This window comes from Marmota flaviventris, chromosome 6 (genome assembly GCF_047511675.1).
Source record: "Marmota flaviventris isolate mMarFla1 chromosome 6, mMarFla1.hap1, whole genome shotgun sequence".
NCBI classification, from domain to species: Eukaryota; Metazoa; Chordata; class Mammalia; order Rodentia; family Sciuridae; genus Marmota; species Marmota flaviventris.
Genome location: NC_092503.1, coordinates 101,280,621 through 101,303,650, shown reverse-complemented (window position 1 = coordinate 101,303,650; position 23,030 = coordinate 101,280,621). Strand labels below are relative to the sequence as shown.

The window sequence follows — 23,030 nt, the reverse complement described above, 5'->3', positions numbered from 1 at the left end:
ATGTAGTTCCCTGCCTTGAATATGTCTGCCTCTTATTTATTTATGCAGAACATTGACTTCATAAAAATTCTAGACCTCCATCCACAATTGACAAACTGAAGAAAAACCTCACATACAGAATGGTTTTATACTGCATTTAATCAGCATTTGTTGATGGCAGCATAGTTTGTTCTTTTTAAATGTTTCACTCCTAGAATTTACAGTTTGTTTCTGGTGTGCCCATAGCTGGCATGCACTGATGCTGCAAGTGGATCTGAAGCCACCCGAGACCTGCTGCCATTAGGACTGAAGAACCGTCCTGACAACTTCAACATAGTGGCTGTCTGGGGGCGGCTTCCTCTGACTCCCATGCTGTAGAAACTTCTTAATTGTAGGAATGTTGCTGATTCTTGTTTTAAATGCCTGAAAAAGAAATAGTAAAATCAGGGCCTCCATAGATCTCATGACCTTTTAGAAAAATCAGAACTTTGTCACAAGAGGACGGTGCTTAGACTTTAGTATGCAGAGCCTGGTATGTTGTAACAGTCAATCCTTCAATGCATTTCTGGATGTTCCTGGGAGAGCGATGCAATTGCCAGTGTACTGAGCATGAGTTATCTTAATAAAAAGACACTGTCGGGCTGGGGATGTGGCTCAAGCGGTAGCGCGCTCGCCTGGCATGCGTGCGGCCCGGGTTTGATCCTCAGCACCACATACAAAAAAAGATGTTGTGTCCGCCAAAAGCTGAAAAATGAATATTAAAAAAAAATTCTCTCTCTCTCTCTTTAAAAAAAAAGACATCACACTCAGGCAGTGCATATCAAAAACTATAACATATTCATGCTTTTTACCTATCAATTCTTGTTCTAGGAATTTATTATACGAGAATAAGTAGGGTTGTGAGCAAGGAAAATAGTTATCAGAATTTTAACACAGAAAATAATCTATATTCAGGAAGGGGAATTGGTTACATAAACAAATTGTGATATGTATATAATTATATTTCTACAAGGAATATAAGTCAGCAATTTAAAATGATACTATATAACAAGAAAGAGAAATAGAAGTTCCCTTTGTTGATGGGGAACATCTCTGGAATGTATTTTTTAGTTAAAAAAAAAACTGGAGCAGAACAGAATATATAGTACTTTATATAGTGTATACAAAAGTGGAGGATGAAACAAGAATATATTTTCATATTTGCTGATATCTGCATAAATAGGAGCACTGAAAGGATATGCAGAATTCTGTAAAAATGATTACGGAGACAGGAAAATGGGAGGGCAGTGGTGAAAATGAGACTTCTCAATTTATGTCCTTTTTATATAGCTTCCATTCTTCCAAAAAAAAAAAATTATTCCATTGCCCACTGAAAGTAAAAGTATTGCAGAAGAAAATTTGTTGATAATTGAAAAGAATTTTAAAAGCAAGCCACAAAACGATATTTGGCATAATCCTATATTAAGAAAAATAATATGTCAGGAAGTCTCATGCCCTCATGCCAGTAACACTTGGCTGCAGGGATTATAAATCTTTGTTTTCCCCTTCTTTTGATTAAGGCAAATGTCTATCATAGCTACATGAACTTGCATTTCTTTTATAATAAGAAAAAATTCTATTCTTAAATTATAAAACCCACAATTACCCATGAGACAAGATGTTTCTAAGGAATCGCACAGAGTCTGGGTCAGGGCCTCAGTGACAGGCTTCTGTCTGAGGGTCAGACAATGCGATAGGGATAGCAGTGCCACATGCACACTTCACTCTGAGCAATGGAGGGACTGTGTAGGGGGCTCAGGCTCACGGGGACTAAAAGTGGGCAGGACTGTCTGGTAGGAGCTGGAGAGGAAAGTTTGTTAGTCTTGTTTCATCAGGAAAAAAAATGCTCAACGCATAAAAAGAAAACAAGGAGAAAGTACTAATTTTTCATGTTAGAAATCAAAACATCTATTTTCCCATCATAAGGTTTTATCTCCTAACAGACCCTATAGAGTAAGCAAGAGAAAATGACCAGACTGAATAAAATAATAATTTTGAAATAGTATTGAGATTGACCTGGAGACACATTTTGTTGTCATTGTTTCTGCTCATGTTTTCCTGGGCTTCTTGGGGATGTTAATATAGTACCTTTAGCAGCGGGAAGTCAGAGAGGACAGGAGCATCAAATTCTTCCACCATTAAAATAGCTTCTAACAGCTGTATATCTGCCCAGCTGAATTTGTTGCCAACGAGAAAATCCTCTCCATGATCTTTCAGAATCTACAGAAAGAAAGAAAGGAAAGAAAAAGATTACCAAATGGAATTAGAAAGACTATTTTGCCTGGCTAAACACCTTAAAAAGCATAAAAGCTTCACACTGATCAGATTTACTGATAATCTTCAATGCTGGCAAGAATAGGTTGTAACCAACACCCTTTTACAAGTTGAAAATTGGCACGATCTTTTGGAAATTGGTTGGTGATTGTCAAGGTCCCTTAGATGGTGAAGTGCCAACACTGGGCTCCTGTTACAAGCTTGGAGGTAGGTGGTTATGTAAAACTATACCCACCAGTACAGGGAGTCACAAAAGCCACATAGCTAACACCTGACTGCTCTACCACAGGTGGAAAGAAGTCACCAATGGGATAGCAGCAGCCCAAACCTCAGCCACAAAAAAGCTCATTTTTTTACTAGAAAAAATGAGTATAAATAATCTCTATGGGGAATCTTTGAATGGCAATGCATAAAATATGGGTTACTCCACAAATAAGGAACAAAGATAAATTCAGGCATTATCTCTTTCTGTGATACATATAAGAACAAAAAATAAATGTCAATGTTGATGAAAAAAAAAGGATAAAATCAGTGACTTCTAGAGTTTCTTAACCAGAACAAAGACAAAATTTGTATTATAATATATGGGGGTGGGTATAATTTTCGCTGAAGACAAGCTTAACTTAAATTAACATCACACATAAGGAAACTCAACTCATCCAAGACAGAGGCAAAACACTCATGAAAAGGAACTTTGACCCATAGAGCCAAAAATTACAGTGAATAAGGGCTTAAAATGCTTAAATGTTCAGAGATAATGAAAAGAATGGCATGTAGGAAAAAAAGATATGGATTTGAAAAAGTAGAAGAAAAATTTTTGAAATCAAAGACATAAACATTGATTAATAAAAACTCAATGGAGAATTTTTTGGGGGTGTTGAACTCAGGGCCCCTCAGACACTGAACCACTTCTCCAGCCCTATTTTGTATATTTTTTAGAGAAAGGGTCTCACTGAGTTGCTTAGCACCTCACTTTTGCTGAGGCTGGCTTTGAACTCGCAAGCCTCCTGCCTCAGCCTCCAAAGCCACTAAGGTGCACCACTCTGCTGGCTTGAGAAATTTTTTTAAAGTATCAGCAATTTGGCATATATATACGAGAAAACCCACATAAAAAGAGACTGAGATATGAAAGAAAAGTTACGAGACACAGAACATTAAAATGAAATTTCAACATGTATCTAATAAGAGTGCAGAAAGATAGAACAAAGAGAACAGAAGGAATTCAATCAGTATAGAATTTTCCAGAATGAAAAAGTGTGTGGGGAGAAGAGTCTTCAGTCTGAAATGAAACATCAAGCAGATATATAAAAGCAAATCTAGAGGTAAACACATAGTATTAAAAGTACATTAAGAAGTTATACATGGACTCGGGTTGTGGCTCAGTGGTAGAGTGCTTGCCTAGCTTGTGTGAGGCACTGAGTTCTATTCTCAGCACCGCATATAAATAAATAAGTAAAAAAAAAAAGTCCATTGACAACTAAAAAATGTGGAAAAAAAATAAAAAAAGAAGAAGACAAAGTTGTACTCCGACGGGTGCACACAAATTCAAAGCCAGCCTCAGCAAAAGTGAGGTGCTAAAGCAACTCAGTGAGACCCTGTCTCTAAATAAAATACAAAATAGGACTGGGGATGTGGCTCAGTGGCTGAGAGCCCTGAGTTCATTCCCGGATACAAAAAAAGAAAAATCTAAAATAGTATTCAACTAAAACATAAAAAGAGGAAGAGGAGAAATTTGGAGGGAAGCCAAAGCTTCCTCTTATGAGGAGAGGATAGTGACTGATAGTTTAAGAAAGAAACATCCATCTGAAGAAGTCCTGATTGACCTAACCAGACTTAGAAAAGAAAGGGGGGAAGCCAAGGAAAAGTTTTGTCCTCCCAAGGTGAAAACAAAATAAAATGGAAAAAGTTAAATACAAATTTACTAGTAATGACATTCGTGTAAATGGCTCAAAAACTTAAGAGTTGGTTGGGGGAAAAAAAGCAACTTGTAGAACAAACTTATAATATCATTCTGTATACATAAAATATTTTCAAATCCATATTCATAAAATTTTTTTCAACAATCAAAGCCAGGTCTCTGCCTTTTTAAGTGCACAGGAAGAATTTATTTGCATGACATTCCTGACAGTGGTTACCTCTGGGGAGGGAGAGAGGAGGGAATGTAATATATGAGTGTAGTCCAAAGGAGACTTTATCTCTATAGATTTATTTTAAAGAGAATAAAAGCTCTTAAGCAAGAAAATGAAAGTAAGTATTGACATTTGCTAGTGCCTAGTACATACCTAGAAGTTCTGCTTTTGCAAGTCTTCTAAATAAGTGGGAAGACAGAATAGAAGTTCAGTGGAGTAGACAATGGGGATTGAAGGGAAAGGAAGGAGGATGGGGAAAGGAAAAGTCGGTGGAATGGATCTGACATGACTTTCCTATGTACATACATGAATACACCACAGTCCCACCACCAAGTACATCCTCAAGAAATTAATTTTAAAAAATAACTGGATACATAAAAGAAAGATCAATACAGGGAAATGTGCAAGGAGTCAAGGGAGAAAAGGGGAAGGAGAGGTAATGGGGTCTGAACTAGAACATGATTCCATGTTTTTATTATTATGTCAAAATGGATTCTATTGTCATGTATAATTAAAATAACCAATAAGATGTCAAAAAATTAAGTCTTCTAAATAAAAAACTAACAGATGAAAATTATCCTCAGTATAGTCATCTAGAAATCTATAAAAAAACAAAAAATACATTGTGAAAAACTGGGAGGAAATATGTGAAAACAATATTGAAGGACTTTGGAAGATGGCAGCGAGGGGAGTGCATTGCCCCCGTGTGCTGCTTCACTGTGTGGGAGTATGACAAGTCAGGACGGCTAAAGGCTATCTTGTTAGGAATTTCCAGCAATAGTGGGGTGCTCCGGAACCTGGAGGAAGGATTTCCATCGCACGAGGATAGGCTACGGGGACTCAAACGCGAGAGGTTTGTCGCACGGAGGGTAACACTGCTTATTCAGCAAATCGCCCCGCGGCTAGAGTCTGCAGCGCGCGCTGGGAAACGAGGAGATAGCGACGCAGGGATACAGCGCTGCAGTTTCTGCCAGCCGTGCAAGCACCGTACTCAGGGCTGAATTCTGGGTTCGAGACGGGGGAAGGAAGCGGTCCATCTCGGTTCTCCACACCGGTCAGACCACAGAGGAGGCCAGCAGCCACCATGTTGGAAAGCTGACGTCACCATCCCTGTTTTCGACTGACCGCAGCTCATTCAGCCATAGAACAGGTAATTTCAGGCTGCCATTCGCCTGCGGCTTGCAGACAGATTGCTAGGGTTCAGTGCCTGGGGGCTTCTTAGAACCTGATCTTAGCGGAGCGAACACGGAGCGCGGGGCGGCCGAGTTCCGGCTCCCGGAACCGCCCTGGCCCAGGGCTGGGGAGCCTGCGGAGGCTGCTTCTTGGACCCTGCTCCTATCAGAGCATACACCGAGCACTAAGCGGCCAAATTCCGGCTCCCAGAACTGAGCGCGCGGGGACTGCTTCTTGGAGCCTACTCTTATTGGAGCTTACACCGAGCACGGAGCGGCCGAGTTCCGGCTCCCGGAACTGCCCTGGCCCAGAGCTAGGAGCCCACGGAAACTGCTTCTCGGTCTGGGTCCTGCTGAGGGCCGGTCAGGACTCACCTGTTGCTTTGGTTGCCCGGCAAGGGGAACGAAATGCTGCCATTCGCATAGGATACCAACATGGCAGAGATCTGATGTCATCAGAAAGCGGCGGAGGAGAGAACTTCATCAATACCAGCGGTGACATAAGCAGTTGGTCTCCTGGTAGGGGGGGTGAGGCACAGACACCCGAGTCTCCTCAATTTGTCGTCGAGCCAGAGGGGAGGAGCTGGGCCGCCGCCAGCACCCGGAGCAGGCCCAGCGGCTCGCCAGCGTGGTGACCGAGTGACCCCAATTGGAGAGGGGGTGGAGCGGAGCCGCCACCCGCACCCGCAAGGTGGGCAGACCCGCGACCCAGTGGTACATGGGCGTGGTAGGAGGGCAGGGCAGAGCCGCCACCCGCGCTTGCAAGGTAAACAGACCTGTGACAGACTGGCGGGTCAGGCCCAGTGGCCTGCCAGTGTGGTACACACGTCACCCCAACTGGAGTAGGGGCAGAGCAGAGCCGCCACCCGTGCCCGAAAGGTGGGCAGATCTGCGACCGACCAGCGGGACAGGCCCAGTGGCCTGCCGGTACGATAGACACGTCACCCCATTTGGAGTAGGGGCAGAGTAGAGCCGCCGCCCGTGCCTGCAGGGTAGGCAAACCTGCAACCGACCGGCGGATCAGGCCCGGTGGCCTGCCGGCGTGGTACACTCGTCACTCCAATTGGAGTAGGGGCAGAACAGAGCCGCCGCCAGCACCCAGAACAGGCCCAGTGACCTGCCGGCGTGGTAGCCACGACACCCCAATTGGAATAAGGAGAGAGCAGAGCCGCCGCCCGTGCCTGCAGGAAAGATACGCAAGCAGTATGAAAAGACAAGGAAAGAAAGGACCACAAGCAATGCAGGTCAACGCAACTTTAGAAGAGGTAACAGCTGCAGCAGATGGAATGTCAGATAAAGAATTCAGGATATACATGCTTCAGATGATCTGGAGTATCAAGGAAGACATTAGACAGCAAAATCAGACAATGAAAGATCACTTCGACAATGAATTACACAAACAAATCCAGGAAGCAAAGGATCAACTATACAGGGAGATAGAGGTTATAAAAAACAAACAAACAGAAATCCTAGAAATGCAGGAAGCAATAAACCAACTTAAAAACTCAATGGAGAATACTACCAGCAGAGTAGAACACTTAGAAGATAGAACATCAGACAATGAAGACAAAGTATTTCAACTGGAAAAGAACATAGACAGCTCAGCAAGACTGTTAAGAAACCATGAGCAGAACATCCAAGAAATATGGGATAACATTAAGAGACCAAACTTAAGAGTCATTGGGATACAGGAAGGTACAGAGCTCCAAACCAAAGGAATGAGCAGTCTATTCAATGAAATAATACGAGAAAACTTCCCAGACTTGAAGAATGAGACAGAATCCCAAATCCTAGAAGCCTACAGGACGCCGAATGTGCAAAATCATAAGAGATCCACACCTAGACACATTATAATGAAGATGCCCAACATACAGAATAAGGAGAGAATTTTAAAAGCTACAAGAGAAAGGAAGCAGATTACATTTAGGGGTAAGCCAATCAGGATAACAGCTGATCTTTCAACACAGACTCTGAAAGCTAGAAGATCCTGGAATAACATATTTCAAGCACTGAAAGAAAATGGGTTCCAACCAAGAATTGTGTATCCAGCGAAATTAAGCTTCAGGATGGAAGATGAAATTAAAACCTTCCACGATAAACAAAAGTTAAAAGAATTTGCAGCTAGAAAACCATCTCTTCAAAACATCCTTGGCAAAACATTACAGGAAGAGGAAATGGAAAATAACAATGAAAACCAACAGTGGGAGGTAGGACAGTAAAGGGGGGAAAAATAATCAAAGAGGAAAACAAGCCATGTTTAGTAACATAAATAAACAAATATGGCTGGAAGAACAACCCATATCTCAATAATAACCCTAAATGTTAATGGCTTAAACTCACCAATTAAGAGACACAGGCTAGTAGAATGGATCACAAAACAAGACCCAACAATATGCTGCCTACAGGAGACGCATTTGATAGGAAAAGACATACATAGGCTGAAGGTGAAAGGTTGGGAAAAATCATATCACTCATACGGACTTCGGAAACAAGCAGGAGTGTCCATACTCATGTCAAATAAAATAGATTTCAAGCCAAAGTTAATCAAAAGGGATAAAGAGGGACACTACATACTGCTTAAGGGAACCATACGCCAACAAGACATAACAATCATAAATATTTATGCCCCAAACAATGGTGCAGCTATGTTCGTCAAACAAACTCTTCTCAAGTTCAAGAGTCTAATAGACCACCATACCATAATCATGGGAGACTTCAACACACCTCTCTCGCCACTGGACAGATCTTCCAAACAAAAGTTGAATAAGGAAACTATAGAACTCAATAACACAATTAATAACCTAGACTTAATTGACATATATAGATTATACCACCCAACATCAAGCAATTATACTTTTTTCTCAGCAGCACATGGATCCTTCTCAAAAATAGATCATATATTATGTCACAGGGCAACTCTTAGACAATATAAAGGAGTAGAGATAATACCATGCATCTTATCTGATCATAATGGAATGGAACTGAAAATCAACGATAAAAGAAGGAAGGAAAAAGCATACATCACTTGGAGAATGACAATAGGTTACTGAATGATCAATGGGTTATAGAAGACATCAAGGAGGAAATTAAAAAATTCTTAGAGATAAATGAAAACACAGACACAACATATCGGAATCTATGGGACACATTGAAAGCAGTTCTAAGAGGAAAATTCATTGCTTGGAGTTCATTCCTTAAAAAAAGAAAAAAACAACAAATAAATGATCTCATACTTCATCTCAAAATCCTTGAAAAAGAAGAGCAAAACAACAGCAAAAGAAGTAGAAGGCAAGAAATAATTAAAATCAGAGCTGAAATTAATGAAATCGAAACAAAAGAAACAATTGAAAAAATTGACAAAACTAAAAGTTGGTTCTTTGAAAAAATAAACAAAATCGACAGACCCTTAGCCATGCTAGCGAAGAGAAGAAGAGAGAGAACTCAAATTACTAGCATACGGGATGAAAAAGGCAATATCACAACAGACACTTCAGATATACAGAAGATAATCAAAAACTATTTTGAATCCTTATACTCCAATAAATTAGAAGATAGTGAAGGCATAGATAAATTTCTTAAGTCATATGATCTGCCCAGATTGAGTCAGGAGGATATAGACAACCTAAACAGACCAATATCAATTGAGGAAATAGAAGAAACCATCAAAAGACTACCAACTAAGAAAAGCCCAGGACCGGATGGGTATACAGCAGAATTTTACAAAACCTTTAAAGAAGAACTAATACCAATACTTTTCAAGCTACTTCAGGAAATAGAAAAAGAGGGAGAACTTCCAAATTCATTCTATGAGGCCAACATCACCCTGATACCTAAACCAGACAAAGACACTTTAAAGAAAGAAAACTACAGACCAATATCTCTAATGAACCTAGATGCAAAAATCCTCAATAAAATTCTGGCAAATCGGATACAAAAACATATCAAAAAAATTGTGCACCATGATCAAGTAGGATTCATCCCTGGGATGCAAGACTGGTTCAATATACGGAAATTAATAAATGTTATTCACCACATCAATAGACTTAAAAATAAGAACCATATGATCATCTCGATAGATGTGGAAAAAGCATTCGACAAAGTACAGCATCCCTTTATGTTCAAAACTCTAGAAAAACTAGGGATAACAGGAACATACCTCAATATTGTAAAAGCAATCTATGCTAAGCCTCAGGCTAGCATCATTCTGAATGGAGAAAAACTGAAGGCATTCCCTTTAAAATCTGGAACAAGACAGGGATGCCCTCTCTCTCCACTTCTGTTCAACATAGTTCTCGAAACACTGGCCAGAGCAATTAGACAGACGAAAGAAACTAAAGGCATCAAAATAGGAAAAGAAGAACTTAAATTATCACTATTGCAGATGATATGATTCTATACCTAGCAGACCCAAAAGACTCTACAAAGAAACTATTAGAGCTAATAAATGAATTCAGCAAAGTGGCAGGATATAAAATCAACACGCATAAATCAAAGGCATTCCTGTATATCAGCGACAAATCCTCTGAAATGGAAATGAGGACAACCACTCCATTCACAATATCTTCAAAAAGAATAAAATACTTGGGAATCAACCTAACAAAAGAGGTGAAAGACTTATACAATGAAAACTACAGAACCCTAAAGAGAGAAATAGAAGAAGATCTTAGAAGATGGAAAAATATACCCTGTTCATGGATTGGCAGAACTAACATCATCAAAATGGCGATATTACCAAAAATTCTCTATAGGTTTAATGCAATGCCAATCAAAATCCCAACGGCATTTCTTGTAGAAATAGAGAAAGCAATCATGAAATTCATATGGAAAAATAAAAGACCCAGAATAGCAAAAACAATGCTAAGCAGGAAGTGTGAATCAGGTGGTATAGCAATACCAGACTTCAAACTATACTACAGAGCAATAGTAACAAAAACAGCATGGTACTGGTACCAAAACAGGCGGGTGGACCAATGGTACAGAATAGAGGACACAGAAACCAATCCACAAAACTACATCTATCTTATATTTGATAAAGGGGCTAAAAGCATGCAATGGAGGAAGGATAGCATCTTCAACAAATGGTGCTGGGAAAACTGGAAATCCATATGCAACAAAATGAAACTGAATCCCTTTCTCTCGCCATGCACAAAAGTGAATTCAAAATGGATCAAGGAGCTTGATATCAAATCAGAGACACGCCGTCTGATAGAAGAAAAAGTTGGCTACGATCTACATTCGGTGGGGTCGGGCTCCAAATTCCTCAATAGGACACCCATAGCACAAAAGTTAATAACTAGAATCAACAAATGGGACTTACTCAAACTAAAAAGTTTTTTCTCAGCAAAAGAAACAATAAGAGAGGTAAATAGGGAGCCTACATCCTGGGAACAAATCTTTACTCCTCACACTTCAGATAAAGCCCTAATATCCAGAGTATACAAAGAACTCAAAAAATTAGACAATAAGAGAACAAACAACCCAATCAACAAATGGGCCAAGGACCTGAACAGACACTTCTCAGAGGAGGACATACAGTCAATCAACAAGTACATGAAAAAGTGCTCACCATCTCTAGCTGTCAGAGAAATGCAAATCAAAACCACCCTAAGATACCATCTCACTCCAGTAAGATTGGCAGCCATTAGGAAGTCAAACAACAACAAGTGCTGGCGAGGATGTGGGGAAAAGGGTACACTTGTACATTGCTGGTGGGACTGCAGATTGGTGCAGCCAATTTGGAAAGCAGTATGGAGATTTCTTGGAAAGCTGGGAATGGAGCCACCATTTGACCCAGCTATTCCCCTTCTTGGTCTATTCCCTAAAGACCTAAAAAGAGCATGCTACAGGGACACTGCTACATCGATGTTCATAGCAGCACAATTCACAATAGCAAGACTGTGGAACCAACCTAGATGCCCTTCAATAGACGAATGGATAAAAAAAATGTGGCATTTATACACAATGGAGTATTACTCTGCATTAAAAAATGACAAAATCATAGAATTTGCAGGGAAATGGATGGCATTAGAGCAGATTATGCTAAGTGAAGCTAGCCAATCCCTAAAAACAAATGCCAAATGTCTTCTTTAATATAAGGAGAGTAACTAAGATCAGAGTAGGGACGAAGAGCAGGAGAAGAAGATTAACATTTAACAGGGATGAGAGGTGGGAGGGTAAGGGAGAGAGAAGGGAAATTGCATGGAAATGGAAGGAGACCCTCAGGGTTATACAGTGGAGGGGGTAGAGAGAGAGGAGGGGAGGGGAGGGGAGAGGTGGGGAGGGGGGAAGGTGGAGGATGGGAAAGGCAGCGGAGCACAACAGACACTAGTATGGCAATATGTAAATCAATGGATGTGTAACTGATGTGATTCTGCAATCTGTGTATGGGGTGAAGGTGGGAGTTCATAACCCACTTGAATCAAAGTGTGGAATATGATATGTCAAGAAATTTGTAATGTTTTGACCAACCAACAATAAAAAATTAAAAAAAAAAAACAATCCGCGAATGGCAGCACAGTTGATTATGTTAATGATATGCACTTGAAGATGTTTTTGTGTTAGAATAATCCAGGAACTTCAGTTCCTGGAGTATTTTATTAATAAACCCTAAACTGAAAAGATTTTAAAAAAAATATTGACATTTATATTTCGGTGATGAGAGGTAGAAGTGATTTATTTCTTTCCACATTCTTCATTTCCAAATACTACAAAAATAGAAATGTAGACAGAATGTAGAAATTACTCTTTATAATTAGCATCTCTTTATAAAATAATTTTTTAAACTTTTTTGTATTTTCAGAAACAAAATTTAATCTCTGAATGTAAAAGCTGGGACTCATATTCTAAAATATAGTAGTCTACATTAAGTTAAAGTGGAAATTATGCTGCTGCTGCTAGAATTAAACCCAGTGCCTTATGCATGGTGGGAAAGTGCTCTACCACTGAGCTACATCTCCATCCCTATTCTTTTTTCTTTTTGAGAAGGGTCTCACCAAGTTGTCTAGGCTGGCCCTCAAGCTTGCAAGCCTCTCGCCTCAGTCTCCCAAGTAGCTGGGATTACAGCCATGCACCACCATGCCTGATTTATAGAAAATATTTTTAGATTTTTGTCAAAAGTATCTTGGTTATCTCAGAGAAGCAGGGTTTGTTTTCTGCTCAGGACCATTACCTTCACAGAAAGAAAGATCCCTCCAAAGCCCCAGAAAGAATAATTTAGCCACCAGCAGCCTCTAGAATATGTATTCTTGATCAGAAGAGTTATCAATAAAGATGGCTTGGTAATTAAAAATAACACACACCCAAGTCCCAAATTTTCAGGGTGATACATCTTTTAAAAATAATCTCTAGTCCTTTAACTCAACACAAGGAAATTACTAGCCTTGCATTTAAATTCAAAATACAATGAAAATTATTTAGTACATCTTCTCTTATAGAGTAGAAGTGACACAGTCCTGTTCAAAGACTAAAATCAAGTATTTAGTGTCTACTTACTTCAGAAAGAACAGCTAGTATATGAATGAATCATAAGTTCCATTTTACTAAAGGTTTCTTGGGAATAAACTAGACACCAAAGTACATTTTTAAAAACTGACGTGCAACTCCAAGTCAAATAAAATAGTTTATAAGTGAGTGTTCTGAATAATTCAACATTTGATTAAAGAGGTTTTGACATCCCAGAATGCATCAACAAAGTGTTACCTATGCTTCACTGCTGTGGGTTGAGATCTGAGAATTGGAACCCCATCTCATGAAGTGGTCTAGCAGGGCTTGGAGGGAATGAGCCCCCAAAGCAGTCTCCTCCAGCTGTCAGTTGCTTGGTCTGCTTGACCCAAAGCCATTAAAATATAATCATTCTCTATGAATATTATGACACAAAAAAAGTTAGAAAACACAAAAGTGACCAGAGTGCCTTGGAAAAATAGCTGATTTCTAGCATAAAGAAGGAGCACCCTTTTATACCAGAGAACTAAAAAGTTCCTGGGGCTATGTCAAAAAAAAACAGGAGAAAACTTGAAGGAACTACCTCTGGCCAAAATATATAATACTTAAGCTTCGTTAAAAGTAAGAGGTTTGGACTGGGGATTTTTGTATTGGGGAAAGGAAAAGTCAGTGGAATGGATCTGACATGACTTTCCTATGTACATACATAGCTCAGTGACAGAGCACTTGCCTAGCATATGTGAGGCACTGGGTTCAATCCTCAGCACCACATAAAAATAAGCAAATAAAATAATGGCATTCTGTCCATACACAACTACAAAATTTTTTTTTAAAAATAAGAGATTTGAAAAAAATTATTTAAACAGTATGTTTACATCCATGATGATAAATAGTATCATAATGGTACTTAATGGAAAAAAAGCAGGAACAAAATAATAATAAACTCATTTTTCTGTTTTGAAAATGCTAGGTAGTTAATTTCTTTTAAGTGGAAAATAAAAAGAATTAAGCATTTATCTCCCTTGCCTACATAAACCACATCCCAGAGTAACCAAATGTATTATGAGGCAGAGATTCTTTTTATACAAAATACTCCAAGAAAGACTAATAGGATGGAGGTGTGAATATTTTTTGTATCCACTAATAAATCAATGTTATCTAGGCATTTATTATTTATCACGTTAACATCATAAGAACATCAATCAAGCAGCTTGTGCTTTCTGATAACCTACTCAACACCACCTAGGAAGTATTCTAGCCACAGTAATTAAATCTGAACCTGATGGACCTTCTAATCCTAACTTCCAATTTACAAGATATTTAGGACTAAAGGCATACATTGCAATGACTGAAATCCAGCCTGAGAGAAACTCCAGGACAAATGTGATAGGGAAAAAAAAAAAAAAAAACAGAGAGAAGGAAGAATAAAAGCAGGCAAGCGATCCTTATAGGTTAGGAAACTTAAGAAATGCACTAATTGCAAGAAATGGAGTTAAATTCAACCCTGATTTGAATGAACAATTTTTAAATGTTTTGGGAAGTAAGCCATTTGCTGATTTCAAAATCTGCAGTATGGCATGGCCCACTGAATACTACAACTCAAATGATCATATTCTTATTTTAAATGGAAGGTATTTCAACCGTGCTATACCTTGTCCCTAGATTACCAGAATTTGCTTATCTAGAACTCTGCAGTACTGACAGAATTCTTCACTATAGTTTACTCATTTTTAAGTCAATCTCTCCTAAGGCTAAGGCTGAGAATATATTTGGCAAAACTCTATTGTCCAGCAAAACCTTTATTTATGGTGAGAAACTAATGTGACTCCATTTTTGAGAAACCAACCTCTACCTCAGAGCAAAGCCTGTCCAAGGAAGGGGGCGTGACCCTTGTCCTTGGAAAAACCCACAGAGCACTCTAAGCACATACCCACCCTGCTGAGTTGTCTGTAAATATTGGGAGAGGTCTGCTGGCTCCAGGTGTCCCTGACTCGGTTAGGCTAGGTGAGGACCCATAGCAACCCTCCTAGCAACCTCCAATTAGCATAAGACAGGGAAAATACCTGGAATGCCAGATGACCCCCAAGTAGTTTATGGTGGTTAATAACATGTTGGGAAACCATGTAGTTTAGCACATACACCCCTCATGGCCTAAACCAATCAGTTCAAACGAATCCCCCTCTTGTACTAACCAATCACCCCTACCCAACTTGTTCCCGCCATTGAATGTGCTAATCAATGTTAAGAGTTGTTATTTGATTTTCCCACGGTATGGAATGATTTGCTGTGATGTTGGGACGTATAGAGTATCCCCCAAAACCTATAAAATCTCACTGAACAAAGGACTGGGACTCACTCCCTGGGACCTCTGCGCTGGGAACGGTTCTGAGTCCAGGCTCGAGCTTGCAATAAAGACTATTGTGTGATTGCATCGGATTCGGCTCCTGGAGGTCTATTAGGGTCCCACAAATCTGGCATAACAATGGAAGCTACACTGTCAAGTTTTTCTTGCTCCCCAGGCTGCCCTGGAGGTTTGGACCTTTACCAGCTGCACACTCGTCACTGGTATTCATGACAGAATGGCTTCAGACAAGTTTTAAGTTTAACAGATTTTTGTCTTTTGATTGAGGCACAATTACTGTCCGCTACTAGGCCTAAAAATGCACCTTGACAGCAAATTCAAGTGGTGACTCTTTGGGCTGATGGCTTATTTTTAAAAATCAGAAAAGAAATTGCACTTGCCTTATTCCAATTCTGTTTTGTTGGGGGCTCTATAATTTCACCTGTTGTTTGTTCTAGAATCCTCACTAAAGTTTTGATCCTCTTGGCTTTTCACATACTGACTCTTAAGTATTCTTTGTGACAGGAGAAATAAAAGCTCTGGGTTCCTACAGCTTACCTTTTCAAAGATGGGGAAGTAACGGTTTTTAGCTTTCTTCACAATTTCAGCATAGTTTTCCTCTTTCTCCTTGGGGGGTTGGAATGCAGCACATGCAATCATTATCATCAGGTCCAGGGTGCCATCAGTGTACATGTCAATCCTGACAAAACAGATACATGGTTTCCTGGTCTAACACTCCATGGTATATTAAATAGTCATCGGAACAAACAATTTTTGATTCTTCCCTTAAGCTCCCATTCTCATAAGTAATTTTGGTTACCAGATCCAGCCAAGTAATGTAGTAGGGTCTCTGGAAATGTTTATTGAATATAAGGATGTATGAAAAAATTGATGAAATCACAGTTGTATGTACACATAAATATTACCACAATAAAATCCACTATCCTGATAAATAATGCACCAATTAAATGCACCAATTTAAAAAACAGAATTGATGGATGCCTTTAAGTTGAAATCTGCCATAAGCAAATGCTTGGGTTATTATGGTTTTAAAAACTGAACTCATAAGTTTATCAAAAGTACAAAACTTTTAATACTAGAACTTTCTCATCAATTTAGAGGAGATAGATTATTTAACAGGTCTTCCATATACCTGGAAACTAAGAAAGCCAGGCAGGTCACATAAACAGTTTGGTTTTCATTCCCTTTAATTTTTTTTTTCATTGAAAAGCACTCTTTTAAAAGACATTTTTTTAAAAAAAACTAATAAAGGTAGATGCATCACAGTTATTTACTGGCCAACTAGTGCATTGAGTTGCTGTGGCAGTTTGCTCTACTGATGGTCTTTGTATCCCCCATTATGTGTCAAGTATTCAAAAAAATTAGTTTAATGATTTTCTGTAGTCTCTTTGTTTTTAACAGCACACAAAAGAATAATAATTTTTTACTGCACTATCTGGATTACAAATCATTTTTCTTTCATGTTAGATTGCCATCTGACCCACTTGCCTATTATAGTCTATGTCTAATCTAAAGAAATAATATCAATGATTTTGTCTGTAGCTAAGCGCACACATCTTAAAGGAAAGAAAACAATGAAAAATACACATCAAAACAATGAGAAAGAGACTGCTTTTGCATATTAATACTTATTTACATGGTTACAGAGAGCTTCATTCACACACTGTTTGACATTGCTCCCTGGACCATGTAGGTTCGGGATTGCAGGCTGTAATGACAAACTTGTCTTAAAGATGGAGAGGTGGGAAAGCTGGGTGGGCTTTTCCTTTTTATGGACTTTGTACATTTCTACTTTATGCACTTGCTCTCCTTTTTCTAAACACTGAACTTGGCTTTGTTCTAGCTTGTCTTCTATGTATACTAACCATCCCACCATTCCACATTTATGGTAATAAGATTTTAGGGTCCAAAGAAAAGGCCACTTGACCCAAAATCCAGATAAAGTTTTATAGTTGCAAGTCTTAAGTTTTGTCTTAAGTCTACTTATTCACCATGAAACTATTCTTTAGGGCTAATAATCCAATCATCCTCTATTAGGGCTAGCAAGGTGGAACGCAGAGAAGATGCTTATGTTACATAGATGGGAGGTGGGGGATGGTGGCAATCCTTCACCCTCCAATAGATATATGAGAAGTCTTGGCAGCTCCTCCCATCCGAGGTGAGGCCTATTTCCCAGGCTGACCCTGTGACTTTCTCTGACTAATAAAATGAGGTGAAAATGATGCGGAACCGGTTCTGAGCCCAGAAATTAAGAGGTCTGTGTACTTTCACTCTTCCTCTCAGAACCCTGCCTAGCTACCATGAGTACAAGCTCAAGATGAAAGAATGAGAGACACATGGCCCTTTTCTCTCCCAAAAGTCAGCCAACACCCAAAGCCAGAGCCACATGGCTACTGTTTGGCTGACCACATCATATGTCTAAGGCCACTTGGGGTAAGTCAAGTGTGGCCCAGAAAAACCAACCACTAAGATGACCCATAGACATGTGAGCAATAATAAATGCTTGTTGCTTTAAGTTGCTCTGTTTTACCTTCTTTCTTTATATTGCAGCACCAGAGATTAAATGCAGGGCATGCTATAACCACTGAGTTATACCCCAGCCCCAAATCACTGTATCAAGATGATATGTTACACAGTGTTACTTATGATAAATAGATCATTGATAAAATGCTCAATATTTATTTGTCAAATCAGTTATTTCCACCTGCATGTAGAATCATTTACCAAGTCATCTTCTGAAAACATATGTTGCTAGTAGAGAATATGAGAATGCTACATGCAGACCACTATGAAGTATACGCACACACAAGGGGAGATGTGGAATATTTGTTCAGAATTCTACATAGGACATGCCAGGTCTAGCACAGCATGTCACCATTATCCCCCTAGCTTTCTCCCTTCAGTCCAGGCTGAAAGGTACACTTGAACTAGGTCTCAGTTGATGCAGAACTACAGAAGCTTGAACAAAACTCAAGTACAGGAATGAATAGTATGGTACCTGACTCTCTCCTTCAGGTCCTTCCCATACAAGTTGTACTTGGCAGCAAGATAGCTGAGGATGGCTCTAGTCTGGGTCAGCATCATTCCATCAATTTCAACCAAAGGCACTTGGCCAAAAAGCAGGCATCCATCTGTAGTTTGAACAAAGAAAGGTAAGATATTCTTTGATGAAGGATAGTCCACTGAGTGATTTTTGGTTTTCAGCCAAAGTGATGAGTTGCAGATCCCAGTAATTGAAGAAATGCCTTCTGTTTGCTTCAGTAGCACTAATGTCTATCTAGCAAGATTTTGGCATCAGATTCACCATTTTAGGTCTGGAGCCATTTTTTAGTTATAGGTGGACACAATATCTTTATTTTATTTTTATGTGGTGCTGAGGATCGAACCCAGTGCCTCATGCATGGTAGGCAAGTGCTTTACCTCTGAGCTACAACCCCAGCCCTCCAGCAATATTTTGGAAAGATAAAATGAGATCTTTAAAAGACAAAATTTTAAATGCATTTTATTGTATTTTTGTGTGTTGGTCAATCTTGATTTTTAAAGACTTTCCACATTAACTGTGTTAGAGTATAAGTGTTTCTGGTTCTCAACATTTAGGCTGAATAAATCTGTGGTGAGGGTTGTTAAAAAATGCCCTCCCTATTTCTCAGGGTAGGAGTCTGGGATTCTGCATTCTTCCCAAAGTACATGTGGTCTCATGCAAAACATCCACAGCTGCATAATGGACGTGACAGCAAGAACCCAGGCACACCTGGGTTCAATGTCAGCTTTAGCCCCCTCCAGCCCTGTGACTTTGGACAAATTACTTATCTAACCTTGAGATTCCTGTCTCTAAAATAGCAGTCGTGTCTATCTAGGAGGATTTTGAGAAGATAAAATGAGATATGTAAAAGACAAACACTGCCAATAATATTCAGTGAAATAAAAATTAAATTCTCTTTTTTTTTGTAACTAATTGCCTACATACATAAGTCAAGCACTGGTCAGTGATGGGAATATAGTCTGAGAACTGCACTGTGAAGCAGGTTTATCATGGTATGAACATCATAGAGTGTACTTGTACAACCTAAGATGACTATGATCTCATTAGGCGATATAATCGTAGGGGACCACCATTATATATGTGGTCCACTGTCAACCAAAACATCATTGTGCAGCATATGACTACAGTGCATTTGAGATATATTCTAATTTGGTGCTCTTTTCATGGAGTCTTGAAGAAATTAATAGCTATTGAATTTGTACAATATCTGCACATTGTTGTAAGAAATGTTATCTAGAATAGGAATCAGACTTCACTAGTGCATTGGCAAAGATCTGGGTTGATTCCCCCAACTTCTAATGATGTTCCTATTAGATTCAATGGGAGGCAGTAGAAGACTGTGGGAAGAATACCTCCCCCAAAACCAGTGACAGCTGCTGAGAACCAACGTCTCTTTCTACTTAGATGAATTAGGCAAGTCTTTGACTTCTCTGAGCCTATTTTCCAATCTGTAAGTATCTGTTCTGCCCTCTTACCCAGTTTCTTTGAGTAAGAATAAGTTAAAGCTTTGGAAATATCAGTACTATTGTTAATGGGGAGGATACAAAGCCTCCATTCTCTGAAGGTATTTCCACATTTGTTCAATATTGAATGAACCCCTAACAGCTGGGCATGTGCTACTGCTTGTGAGTGGCACAAACATTAAATTACTACTGATGCCCACTTCTAGGAGTTGATGATCTTAGGCTGATTTTTTAAATCTCAGATTTAGAGGGCAGGAAAGGGTCTTTGATATCGCTTAGTTTAATTCCCTCATTTTATAGAAGACACTGCTGAGGCCAAGGGATGTGAATGTGATTTGCCCAAATTCATACAGTTCAGGGATGGCGAGGCCAACAGAAGTGGGCCTTCTGACTCATTTGGCGCTCTCTGCTGTGCCTCCCTGCTTCCTGTTCACAAACAACAGTAAGGCCCAGGAGAATGTTCCCAGTGCAATAGCTGCCCTACAGGCTCAGGAAGGACTGGGTATATCAGAGAATATTAGGGAGCACTTCCTGCCAGAATGTTCATGGAATGGCATATGGAGCTAGTCACTTACTCAATTTGTATATATTTAGCCCATACTTGTATCGGGGCCTCTCCTTGCTTGGAGTGGAATAAGGCAGAAATAAAGAGGAATAACCGATAATAAGGTTCCTGAACAAGAATCAGGGAAAGGATAACCAGACCTTTCCCCACGTCACTAAGATCTACTGGTACACTATAATCTACCACCACTGAGATTATTTTTATTTTATGGAGAAGAGACAGAGAGGTAGAGAAGTTAAAAGTCTTGCCCAGAATCATACAGTTTATCAGTGACAGTCTGCTAACGACTGGCTGAACGGCCTTCTTAAAAATAATTTGTACAAACGTCATGATTGTTTATCAACAACAGTGGGGATGCTCGCTTGTGTTTTCTTTGATAAGGACAATAACATTGTATCTGTTAGAAACTTAAGAAATACTATTAAAATGCTAGACTTTTCTCCCAGTGTGGGAAATTTACCTAGGGAATTGTAATAATTAAGGTCTTTTTCTTTGGTCAATATTTAGTGAAAAAAATCAAATATTTTCCACCGTCTGAGTTCTACATTGTGGATTATCTATTATGATTTGATAAAAATGGTTTCTGTTAATCTGAGAAAAAAATTAAAAGTGAACTGTGAGAAGTAGAGAATACTCCCTCAAGCTTCCTCCCCTTGGATCCCCTGGGTGACCATTTAAGAATTCTCAAAAGTGTTCTTCAGTGGGAGGGGATTATTGAGCATTCAGCACTGCTGAGTCCATGCTTAACTGAGTTTCCCACCATAACCTCCTTGATGAGTATTTGTGAAGGCTGAATTGCTGATGCAGAGAAGGCATCTAGCTGTACACCAGGGACATAGGAACCAATCAATCAATGTTAGCCAGCATGCTGTGTGCTTGCCTTTTCTCATAGCTGACATTCTCTAGCCCCGTGTTCTATATCAGAATGAATGTTTCCAGAAACAAGTTTCTATCTTTTCTAATAACATTGAATTAACCTAGACTCACCTTTCTGCAACTTCTTATAATGTTCTCTTGTTTCAATAAATTCTTCTTCAAACTAGATAAAGAACAGAGAGACATTATTGTAACTTTATGACAAACTTCCCTAGCAGCTCCACCACTCATGAAGCAAGGATTCTAAGATCACTGTCTTTAAGGCAAGGTCCTTGATGGAATGTAAATATTGACTCAAAGAGGAGCAGGGCAGTTTTGGGACACGTGATTAAGGCTGGGACTAACTAATGAGACACCTAGGGCATAAGAGCTAAGGTCTGAGAAGCTGTGCCTCCCTAAATTCTGCACTGTAGGTGCTTCACTGGCCTGACCCTCGGCCTGATCCTTCATAAGTCTATACTTGCACGACAAAAAACAATTTTGAGACACTTAAGAGAAGTCAGTGGAGAGGGAATTCAGTGTTAAGGGATGGTCCCACAGGGGAGAACTTAGCTGGGTATAAGGTTCCAGCTGGTGGCCATGAGTATTACATGACTGAGGTGCTGTAGTCAGACAGAAATGACCCCCCAAAATCAGCTGGTCCCAGTGGAGAAGATGAGTCAGATGTGGGTCTCCTCTCTCTCCTTAATCTTGAGATCCACTAAGATCCCTTCATTCCTACAAAGCTTCCAGATCACTTCCAGATCCCCAACTCCTTTCCTACCCCTACCCCTCCCTTATCTCTTAAAAGGAAAACAGTTGGAAAGGGAAAGAGTAGATACAACAATCCTGAATTTTGAAGGGGGAAGGGGGACTGCACACCCACCCAGATACCGTACTTCCTCTTCCCAATCAGGAACCAACCTCCACTCCAGCTGCAGCCAGCAGCCAGCGGATGGACTCCCTCCTGCCTCGGCCATTAAAGTAGTAGAGCTTGGGTTTGGCTGCCATGACTCTTGGCTCAGAGTTTCCTAAAGGGGAAAATTTTAAAAAAAGAAAATGACTTTTAAAGAACTAATTAACTAACTAGTTAGAACTAACTAACACACACCATATGTTATGTCTTCATTTATAGCAATGTTAAAGCACATAAAACAAACCTACTCTGTAGAGACTCAAACACAGGAGGTAAAACTATGAGGAAAAGTAAGAAATAAATATCACAGAAACAGGATAGAAGTTACCTCCTGGGAGGAGAAGGGGGTTGCAACTGGGGAGGGACATTTGATATTCTATGATGCCAGCGATGTTCTATTTCTTGAGCAGAATTAGTAGCCTTTATAATTAGATTGTACATTAAATTGTACATGAAATACTCTATAAGTGGACTAGGTCAAAATTTTAGAAAGAACAAACTATACATATCAAGGCATCAAGGTATTTTTGTAGATTTGAAAGATGTTCTCTGATATTTGTTGAAAGGTACCAGGAGTTAATATAATGGTTTCATGAATGACTGTAAAAGAAAACCTTTTCCGACAGCAACAAGGAGGCATTTGGATTGAAGCATTCTGTGGGAACAGGGGATGGTTTGGCTGCTGTCACAAGATTTCCTGGAGCACTGATACAAGCACAAATGCAGGCCTAGACAGGACCTGGATTCAGGTTCTTTCCTGGTCATCAATAAGCTGGGTAACCTTAGATCTCAT

General features: G+C 39.6%; 1 protein-coding gene across 1 annotated transcript; it reads right to left on the bottom strand.

Annotated features, from left to right (window-relative positions):
* Window positions 1-279: 279 nt before the first annotated feature.
* LOC114095056 (glutathione S-transferase A4-like) lies at window positions 280-22,339 on the bottom strand. The gene is made up of 6 exons (XM_027938223.2): window positions 22,246-22,339; window positions 21,454-21,505; window positions 18,394-18,526; window positions 15,933-16,074; window positions 2,107-2,238; window positions 280-402 (listed from the first exon to the last, which is right to left on the bottom strand). The coding sequence occupies exons 1-6, from the start codon at window positions 22,330-22,332 to the stop codon at window positions 280-282; spliced, it is 669 nt and encodes a 222-aa protein (XP_027794024.1). The 5' UTR covers window positions 22,333-22,339.
* Window positions 22,340-23,030: the final 691 nt, after the last annotated feature.

What these genes read in the sequence shown, in the direction of transcription:
- LOC114095056 (XM_027938223.2), bottom strand. Translation starts at nt 22,332, where the DNA reads ATGGCAGCCAAACCCAAGCTCTACTACTTTAATGGCCGAGGCAGGAGG. An exon ending in GACCTGAAGGAGAGAGTCAG is followed by an intron (nt 16,075 to 18,393) that starts GTACCATACTAT and finishes CTGTTTTGTCAG; the next exon opens with GATTGACATGTACACTGATG. An exon ending in CTGACTTCCCGCTGCTAAAG is followed by an intron (nt 403 to 2,106) that starts GTACTATATTAA and finishes TTTCTTTTTCAG; the next exon opens with GCATTTAAAACAAGAATCAG.